At 39.1% G+C, this 10,927-nt stretch overlaps 1 protein-coding gene across 1 annotated transcript; it reads left to right on the forward strand.

Moving 5' to 3' along the window:
• The first annotated feature begins 784 nt into the window (after positions 1-784).
• On the forward strand, positions 785-10,523 carry LOC127351268 (uncharacterized protein C14orf132-like). Its single transcript, XM_051378615.1, has 2 exons — positions 785-817; positions 6,805-10,523. The coding sequence occupies exons 1-2, from the start codon at positions 800-802 to the stop codon at positions 7,033-7,035; spliced, it is 249 nt and encodes an 82-aa protein (XP_051234575.1). The 5' UTR covers positions 785-799; the 3' UTR covers positions 7,036-10,523.
• Positions 10,524-10,927: the final 404 nt, after the last annotated feature.

Below are 10,927 nucleotides of genomic sequence, written 5' to 3' on the forward strand. Positions count from 1 at the left end.
CTAAAAATAATAAGAAGAATAGGTAAGAAATCGAGCGGTCGCTGGCTCGGTCCCTAATAAAAAATAACAACCTAAGGCTACTGTTTACGCACCACTAGCAGAGTGCTAAATATCTTTTGAATTTATAAACAAAAATTTTCTTGGTCAAAATCAGCAGGGGGAAGCGCTTAGAAACCTGTTTGTGGCTTGCAGCTCCCTGACATGTTCTGTCCGTCTTTCTGTCTTTCTGTCTCACAATCTTCTCTGCTCTGTAACAGTTCTATGGACAGCACGACCCTAGCATACACCTATGCAAATAGTCTAAAATTATACTGGCAAAGTCATTCTCTGATACACCAAACCACCAGAATTCTTACAAAATAGCCCTGCATTCAGAGAGTTCAGTGTTCTAGTGGGATAGCAGAGTACTATGAGCTCTTAAAGATATGAAGATGGCTGACCACGAAGAGCTTTGTATGTGAGGAGGAGGATTTTAAATTCTATTCTGAATTTTCCAGTGCAGAGAAGCTAATACAGGATAAATATGATCTCTTCTCCTAGTTCCTGTCAGTACTTGTGCCCCAGCGTTCTGAATCAATTGTAGCGTCCTAATGGACTTATTGGGGCAGCCTGATAATAGGGAGTTTCAGTAATCCAGCCTAGAAGTAACAAATGCATGGACTCTTTTTTTGTATCTTTCTGTGACAGGATGTATCTGATTTTTGCAATGTTGTGAAAGTGAAAAAGGCAGTCTTACATGTTTGCTTTATGTAGGAGTTGAAAGACATCCTGATCAAAGATAACTCCAACATTCCTGACGATGGTGCTGGAGGCCAAGGTAAGTTGGTAGATTTCAAACTTCAGTTTTGACAGAGTTTAACATCAGAAAATTGCAGGTCATCCAAGTTTCTCCATAACAATGAAAGTTAATAGAGTGATTCCTAATAATGTTGCCTAAGGGAAGCATATATAAGGTGAATAGAATTGGTCCAGGCACAGAACCTTGAACTCAATGACTAACTTCAGTGTGCATGGAGGATTCATTGTTAACATTTACAAACTGAGATTGATCTGATAAATAGGACTCAAACAAGCTTAATGTGGTTCCTTTGCCAATTAGATGTTCATGTCTCTGTAATAGAATATGATGGTCAATGGCATCAAATGCAGCACTAAGATCTAACAAGACAAGTACAGAGACGAGTCCATTGTCTGATGCAATTAGAAGGTAACTTTCACCAGTGCTGTCTCTGTGCTTTGATGTACTCCTGACTGAAAATCCTCAAACAAGTTGTTGCTATGTAAAAAGTATGGGCTGATTTTTGTGTCAGTAGAAACTGAATTTTAATCATTTAGAACTGAATCTGAATTGCTCAACTTAAATAATTGCCTTAAAAACTGAATTTGAATTGCATAATTTGAATTTTTATTGTTTAACTTGAATAACTGTATTGAAAAAATGAATCTGAATAGCATAATTTGAATTTGAATTTATTAGTTTGAAACTGAATTGCTATACATTTGAAACTGTATTTGAGCCTCACTAAAAATTCAACTTTTTATGTACTTTCAGTTCCCGTCCTCTAAATTCAATTTCAGTTCTCTCAATTCAAATTCAGTTCTCTCAATTCAATTTCAAACCAAAACAAAATTCACTTTTAAGGTCACAGACGGGTCAAGGTCGTTCAGTAAGAGCAATCGAGTGCAGATGCACAAAGCTCCTTTTTGGCCAAGCGGCACGTTTGTTTTTGACCATTTCCTGGACCTGTAGACATTGGCTAGCAAGACATGCTTAAAGGAGACATATTATGCCCCTTTTCAGGTTCATAATTGTATTTTGTGGATTTCCTACAATAGGTTTAGATGTTTTAATGTTCAAAAAACACATTATTTTTCTCATACTGTCTATAGCTGAGCACCTCTTTTTAGCTTCTGTCTGAATCGATCGGTTTTAGCTTCTGTCTCTTTAAGGCTCCCCTTCCCGAAAAGCCCAGTCTGCTCTGATTGGTCGGCAATATGACGCGGATGACGTGGATGACGCTCTGGCCCCTCCCACTTCCGCCTCAGCGTTGCCGGCAGTTAGCTCCTCACTGCTACTGAGTTTATCTGCATTTCTACCATCAATATTAATTCAATAACTGCTTCTAAACCAAAAACTTACCACTGGACATCTTTTCGTGTTCCTTCTTTCTGATGTTGGCGTCTGCTGGTATGGCCACATCTATCACCACCGCCTTCTTCTGCTCCTTGTCTACCACCACTATGTCTAGTTGGTTGGCCAGGACCTGTTTGTCAGTCTGGAAGCTGAAGTCCCACAGCACCTTGGCCCTGTTTTTCTCAGCCACCTTCTGTGGTGCGGCCCATTGGGATTTGGGTACTTCTATTCTATACTGGGTACAGATGTTCCTGAACACTATTCCAGCTACTTGGTTGTGTCTCTCCATGTACGCTGACCCAGCTAGCATCTTATACCCTGCTACTATGTGCTGGACTGTCTCAGGGGCATCTTTGCATAGTCTGCACCTTGGATCAGATCTACTCTTGTAGATCTTGGCCTCTATGGCTCTTGTACCTATGGCCTGTTCTTGTGCTGCCATGATCAGTGCCTCTGTGCTGTCTCTGAGTCCAGCCTTTTCTAGCAATGGGTAGGTCTTCTCAATATCAGCCACTTCTTCAATTTGGTGGTGGTACGTGCCATGTAGGGGCTTGTCCCTCCAGGTTTTCTGCTCCTCTTCTTCTTCTGCACTCTTATTGGGTTTCTGTTGCCTGAGACATTCACTTAGCAGTTTGTCCATCTATGTCTTGTTCCAGTAGCCCATTTCTCATCAGGTTGCCCTGGTTCCCTAGCACCTGATGCGGACCTTGTTGACCCGGGCGACGTCCTTTATCTGTACTCTCATGTTGCTGCTCCCCCGACCGGGATTCGAACCCCGACATATATATATATATATATATATATATATATATATATTAACCTCTATCTATCATATAATGTTAGTGTTCATACCTTAATTATGAGAACCAACACTGTGTTTTATGCTTGTTTTTACAGGTACAGCAGTGAGCAGTGACCTACAGTCTACACAGCCCAGTGAAGTTAAACATATTATATATTACATAATATTAACAATATTAGTCAAGCAGTTGTTTCTAGTGAAGAAACAGCCAGTAAATGTACCAAAGTAATCAGAGTAATAGTAAGATGATTACTGTAACCTCCCATCTGTTATATTCTTTATACACATTAGTTTACTGAGACCATGGAAACTTGCCATAATGAGGCAGAAACCTGCCTGGAATACTTTATCCTGTACAACAATGTCAACATAACTGAAGCAATTACTCATCACTCATCTAATAAAGTAACATGTTTATGTGGTTTAAAAACTGCTAAGTAACCAACTGTACTTGTACTGTATCCATATTTGATAGTCTGATAATTTAACTTTAAAGTATTATTACCAAAGTTAACCTTTAGATATTTGTAAAAGCTGCAATTGTGTTTTACGTTTTATTTTATATATTATGATGTCATTTGTCTTCCAACATAATAAAGTTTGAATGTGAGACAGTAATGTATTGTGTTACAGGTTTAAATTTCACATTTTCATATTGATAGATGTTACACAAACCAGGTTTTCAACTCTTGTACATCCAGGAAATCTTCATAGCCTATGTGAAATAACATGTTATTTATATAAAACCACACTTATTACTGAATTTAAAAATGACCAAAACTCTTCTTAAAAGTAAAACACTTTATTTATGTTTCATTCATATTCCAGTTACACATGTTGTAAGTAACAAAGCTATAACTTTTATGTAAACTGTGCAGATTGTGTCCTTCATCAAGGTATCTTAGGTTTCCAGTATACTGAAGTGTGAGCTGGTAATGGAGCTCTGCAGTCAGTGTTCATCTTGATGAGTCTTCCTTTGGATACACAGGCTGTCCTGATGCTGCAGCTGTCTCTGTCCTCTGATGGGTCCAGGAACACCTGAGCTTCATCAGGTCACCTGTAAAACAAGGCAGATTCAGTGTTACTTGTAAGACAGCATATAATATACAGTATAATATAATACAGTATAATTACAACAGCTCATTGTGGCTCAAAGTTATAAACTAAAATAATAAAGCAGTGTCTTTGGTGGGTGCCTTGTTGCAGCTAACTGTAGTGATGTGTTGTTGAAACAGTCTGAGGTTACCAACAAAAATGTCTATCTAATGGCAGCAGATACACACACAGGACATTTACTGTGACTGTAACTGACGTTGTTCCCAGTGCAATAACAGACATTTAGCACTGAGCCTCAGTGTTGTTTATCATACAATAGGAGATGATATGAGTATGATATGTTACAGTGGACCTGCACCTAAGTACCAGTACTGCAGTAACGCTAAATATATAACTTTTATTAGTCGCGGTTTGACTCCACAAAACAGCCTTTTTACTTTTAGAAAACTGTCTCTCTTAAACCAAATGTCGTCATGTTATTTTAATGACACCAGTGTTTTTCCTGTTATGACAGGAACAAGATCTACAGTGCATCTGGAAAGTATTCAAATCACTTCACTTTTTCAACATTTTGTTACGTTTAAAAAGATTAAATCCATTTTTTCCTCAAAACTTTACACACAATACCCCATAATGACGACGTGAAAAAAGTTTGTTTGAAATTTTTGCAAATGTATTAAAAATAAAAAACGAAAAAATAACATGTATATAAGTATTCACAGCCTTTGCCATGACACTCAAAATTGAGCTCAGGTGCATTCAGTTTCCACTGATCATCCTTGAGATGTTTCTACATCAACTTGATTGGAGTCCACCTGTGGTAAATTCAGTTGATTGGACATGATTTGGAAAGACACACACCTGTCTATATAAGGTCCAACAGTTGACAGTGCATGTCAGAGCACAAATCAAGTCGTGAAATCCAAGGAATTGTCTGTATACCTTAGAGACAGGATTATATCTGCAGCATTGAAGGTCCCAATGACCACAGTGGTCTCCATCATCCGTAAATGAAAGAAGTTTGGAACCACCAGGACTCTTCCTAGAGCTGGCCGCCCAGCCAAACTGAGCGATCGGGGGAGAAGGGCTTTAGTCAGGGAGGTGACCAAGAACCCGATGGTCACTCTAGCATTGCTCTGTGGAGAAACAACCTTCCAGAAGGACAACCACCTTTGCAGTACTCCACCAAGCAGGCCTGTATGGTAGAGTAGCCAGACAGAAGCCACTCCTCAGTAAAAGGCACATGACAGCCCGCCTGGAGTTTACTTAAAGGCACCTGAAGGACTCTCAGACCATGAGAAACAAAATTCTCTGGTCTGAATGCCAAGCGTGATGTCTAGACGAAACCAGGCACTGCTCATAATCTGGACAATACCATCCCTACAGTGAAGCATGGTAGTGGCAACATCATGCTGTGGGGATGTTTTTCGGTGGCAGGAACTGGGAGACTAGTCAGGATCGAGGCAAAGATGAATGCAGCAATGTACAGAGACATCCTTGATGAAAACCTGCTCCAGAGGGATTTGGGCCTCAGACTGGGTCGAAGGTTCATCTTTCAACAGGACAACAACCCTAAGCACACAGCCAAGATAACAAAGTAGTGGCTTCGAGACAACTCTGTGAATGTCCTTGAGTGGCCCAGCCAGAATGCAGACTTGAACCTAATTGAAGATCTCTGGAGAGATCTGAAAATGGCTATTCACCGACACTCCCCATCCAACCTGATGGAGCTTGGGAGGTCCTGCAAAGAATGGGGAAAACTGCCCAAAAGTAGTAGCAGTTCTAACTTTTTAGTTTGTTCAGGTGTTGAAAACAGGACTTCATGCTGCTGCTTGTGGTGATTTTCTCCTTTAGCGTCTATTCAGGTCAGCTGCTCTCTATATTGGGTCTGTTTATCCTCAGGTCTATTCGGTTAGGTAGATTTTCCACAATTAGTTTCGGATCAGTTTATACATTTTGGCTCTGTGAGTACCTCTAGTAATTACGGCTGACATTTCACACTGAGAATCAATTCATCAAGACAGTCTTCCATTATCAGCGGACTCAACTGGACACTAAAGGAACTGCAATTTTTGTTACTTCAGTGTTGGCTTCATTTGCCAGCCACAGAGGTTGCTGCTTGTTGAAAACCCCAGGAAATGTATGCAGACATGCAGTTCTTCTTACCAAAAATCCATAGACATACTATAAGGCTGCTGCTTGCATGACAAATGGACAAATCTTTGTGATTTTTAAACCATTAATGTCATGCATTTAACATTTAGTACAACTTTATTATTTAGGGGGCGTCCGGATAGCTCACCTGGTAGAGCTCAGTAGTTACAGATTGCAATTCCCTCGCTTCACTTTCCCCTTCCAAAAAGAGAAACTACGGTGGTTGTGAAACGCAGGCCTATCTAGAGCTAGCGTTTGGTTTGTTTCCAGACTACTGTAAAAACACAGCGGTTCATGGCCGACTACATGGACGATGACCCTATTCTTATTTTAATTTATACACTAATGAAAACATACCTATGAATATTCTATTCCATTTCTGCCAATACATCCTCCTAAATGTTACACACTGAACCTTTAAAAATACGAAACGTTGATCACCTAATAATCCTAACCGACAACATGAAGATATATTGAGTTTCATCTACTGTGGAGTTGGATTATATTGGTTCTGTTAGAGTATTTTTGTTGAGTCCAGTGTGGCTTCCTCATGTATTGCCATTGAGTGAGAGAAACAGACCTCAGCAGGGGAAATATTCCCCCCTATCTAGAGCCAGTTTGTCCAAAAACAACAGGTTTTTTTTTTCTGTGCCCACAGATTCCGGTGATGACAGGCGCCTTCATGGACTCATCTCCCAATGATGACTACAGCACCGACCATTCTCTGTTCAACTCGTCCACCAGCGTCCACGCTGCCTCCATGGCAGTTCACAGCCAGCCTGAAGAGCCCCAGTCAATGTCTGGGGATGCCATTTGGCTCTGGATCGCCATCACTGCCACCATTGGGAACATAGTAGTTGTAGGCGTAGTGTACGCCTTCACATTCTAAGAGCTCTGAGCCAGGATGTTTGAAAGAACTTGGGGTATAGTGTCTGACTGTATGAGCAGCAATGGGCTGTGAGCACACTCTCTGTCAACCAGATGACTCACCAAATGGAAATTCGTCACAGAACACAGCAAAATTACCCAGCAGTCATCAGTCGCAAAGCACTTGAGTCATAATCTGCCAACGAAGTGTGGAAGAGTGGGGGGAAAAAAAGTGTGTGTGTGTGTGTATATATACATATATTATAGCAGACATAATGTAAATATGTCCTCTTTCTTCAGTGTGTTTATGTGCTTCAAAGTGTTTCTGTTTTCCTTTAATGGCGATATATACTTAAAATACTGAAAAATGTTTACTTACAGTATGTTGCAGGGACTTGTGTGAAGGCTTCAGGGTGGGGGTGATGGATCAGACAAGGGGCCCTTTAAAGGAGGCAGAAACCTGTTGGCCTTCTGAAAAAATTATGTAATACTGTAGGAAACATCAGGGTAGTGTGTGAGTTTGTGTGTTTGGCTGGCTGTGTAAGCTCAGCAGAAGAGGTGAGCAGATACTGTTTTGTTCCATTATTCCATTAGAAAAACGTTTATTCTGAAACAACAGATTCAAGGACAAACATTCCAACTTTTCAAACCCTTGAAATATTTAAATGTGGTGTTATTTTGTGTTTTTACTGTTAACCCTGTCTGTAAATTTCCCCATATGCAACAATATGAATGAATGTTTGGCCAAAGACACTTACTTTATTTGTAACTGTAACAGTACTTCAAGATTCAAGAGGTTTTTTATCATATGTACAGTAAGAAACACAAGGTTTGTATTTACAATGAAAATCTTACTTTGCCCGACTCCCTGAGGCAACACACAAGTAGAAGAGTAGAATATAAAATTAAAAATATAATTTTTTTTAAATATAACATAACTTACCACTTAAAGTACAGAACATTGTACAGTAAACAAAGAAACCTGAGTTGAATAAGCTGCTCTATGCCTCACAGTTACACTTAAGGTGCTGTGTGACATTATATCACAGTGGGAGTAAATTGGTGTGGGGGAGGGTGGTGTGTGCTGTACTGTTTTAGAGAGTTACTTGTAAATCAACCTAAACTGTGATTTCCTCTATGGCGTCAGAGTTATGTCATATGTCACAATAAAATGGAAGCAGAGCAGCCGAAGGACATCAGAGGACAAACCAGAAAATATTTACTCCATCAAATATGATCCAGTTTGACCAAAAACAGTGAATAAAGTTGTGAAAGTTGTACTGTATTTAGTTAGGCCCTAGGTCCCCTGAAACATTCCACTCCATGATATTTTCACAACTTGCCATCAGACCAGTGCCTGAAATAATATAAGATGAGGAAAAGAAAAGAAGATAAGATGACTTTATTGATTCCACACTTGATGGAGACAATCACTTGCTACAGCAGCTCCAGATACAATACAACAGATAAGAAAAGTACACAATAAATAAAACGCTATATACAGCTATTTATACAGTTTTTATACAGATGTGATAGATATGGAATATTGCACAGGTTGCAGCTGGAGGCAGTGGCATGGTATAAAAATAAATAATTGCAATAACATAAACAAACAAACCAAGCGGTAGACCAGCAACTCCCAAGGTAAAAGGACTCTTTTTATCAGAGGAGTCTGGTGGCTTTATATAACGACCTGAATCACGTCCAACATATGTTGAGATATTCTGTTTGGGGTCATCCCTATGTTCCCCGCTAAGGTTAGGGTTAGGGTTCCCCGGTCCCATACAAAGCGGGGAACATAGAACCCGGGGAACATAGGTACGCTCCCTTCTGTTTGTAGCTTTCCGTATAATTTAGTTTAAACTAGCACAGCACTAAGTTTACTTCCATCTCATCGCTTGAAAAAATTTTCAAATATTTCTTTTCAGTGCAAGGCGTGGAGTCACCCTGCTCATCAGTGTCCCACTGGACCTAGACAGCCAATCAAATCAAGCAAGAGATTAAATAAATAACTAGGTTAGCTAGCTGTTTGCTTGTTTTTTTTCTGTGTACAGTGTGTGAGAGAGCTACAGAGCTGGGGTGTAGTGGGGGGTTAACTCATGTAACCTCAGTTACACAAAAGCTTTGAAATGAAGCTAGAATTCACTCATCTAGAGCTCAACGTCTGCTTCAGTATTTTTTTCTGTTAATCACATTTGTTTGCCTGGGTGTGCACGCTGCCTCACTTCACAGATCCACCAACTGTTTTTTACCTGATGTGCTCTGTGTAACTGGCCGCAATCAGAAGCTGTCATCAAGGTATGCATGGAGGTCCATGTGGGTCATAAGAGGTTCAGTGCCTCCCAAAACTTTGCCATTCTTTGCCTCTCCCTTTGTTTTGTTTTTCTGGCTCGCTGCTGCCTGTACAACTCTCGGTTGTTGAATTTGTGTGTGAATGGCAGTTATTATCTGCACTTGTGAAATAGTATAATTTTCTTGTGAGCATTTGACATAAATCTGACACCATATGTGTCTTTCTGTTGTACAAAATGAGCCAGTATTACTATTTTATCTCCTCCATGCTGGTAGCTTGTTTTTCTTGAAATTAAAACATGAGTTCCCAAGTCACTGTAAAAATTTTTTAAATGTTTCCCCCATTATATCAAATTAAAAAAAGGATGTTGTGGGGCCAATATTATTACTATATTTCTTGCAAATGTTAATTGAGAGTTGTGAACCAGGGGCTGATTTTGCATCGTGCAAGATGAGATCATTACCACTGCTGTTCATTTTCAAAACCAACCATGAAAACATTTGTGTCAACATTGCTCACAAATTGCTTTCATGAAACAAATGCCACAATCTCAATCTTTAAGGATTGTACAGTAAAGTAAGGTATTGGTGGATGAGCACACAACACATTATGATTATTGGAGAAACAAACTAACAGAGGCTAACATATAGACGGATAAAAAACAACCTCCCTTCAAAATACTATGCAAAATCAATTTTTTTGGAAAAGGTAATGTCGAGCTTAATATAGCTTTACAATAACAGAACTTTTTCCTTTAATTATTTAATGTTTAGGGTGCCCACCCATAGCCCAGAGAGTTGTAGACACTCATGCGAAGAGGAGGAGAACTAGCCTGTGTGGACTTCTCATAAAAAGTCTTTATCAGTTAACCTGTTCTTGGCCTGATGCTTCAAACATTTAAACAAGTTACTGAGTAACTGTAATCAGTTACAGTTACTTCTCCCAAAATTAACTGAATTACTTTTCTAATTACTGCATAGAAAAGTATTTAGTTAATAGGGAAAGTAACTTTTACTTTCAAATGTTTGCCTCAATTCACTTATTAAAGCACACAGCTGTCAGTTATATCAGACATTTCTTTTTTGTAATTTTTTTGGTATACTTAAATAGGGATACAATCTGGGTGTAATCTTAAAGAAAAGGCATTTTTCATTTAAGCTGGACTTTAATAAACAAGCATTGCTGTTATGTGTGTCCTTAAATGCTTTGCCATTCAATAGTCCACTTTCTGCTTTTTTTTTTTGCATATGTGTTCAGGGAGTCCATCATTTAGCCATGTTTTTGTGTGTGTCCTATGTAAAAACAATTACAATGACACGCAAGATGATATAACACACAGTTAGTGTTACAGCTGATATTTATTTGTTGATTTAATCATAAGATTACACCTTTCTTTATCCAAGAGCACCAAGAGCATTTCTTTGTTGACTGCATCTCATTTAGCACAGCACTATCTTTTTATGCTTTGAATTAAGCTACAACATTGGGTCCATACATTTTGTGAGCTAGTAAACTCTCAAATTAGAGATTGTGGCCTCTTAAATAAAAAAGCAGCCCTTATCACACTCAGCCTCTCTCTGTTTAAAGCTGCACTAGGTATTTTTATTTAAAAAAATATCTT

This window comes from Dicentrarchus labrax, unplaced genomic scaffold (assembly GCF_905237075.1).
Source record: "Dicentrarchus labrax unplaced genomic scaffold, dlabrax2021, whole genome shotgun sequence".
Lineage (NCBI taxonomy): Eukaryota > Metazoa > Chordata > Actinopteri > Moronidae > Dicentrarchus > Dicentrarchus labrax.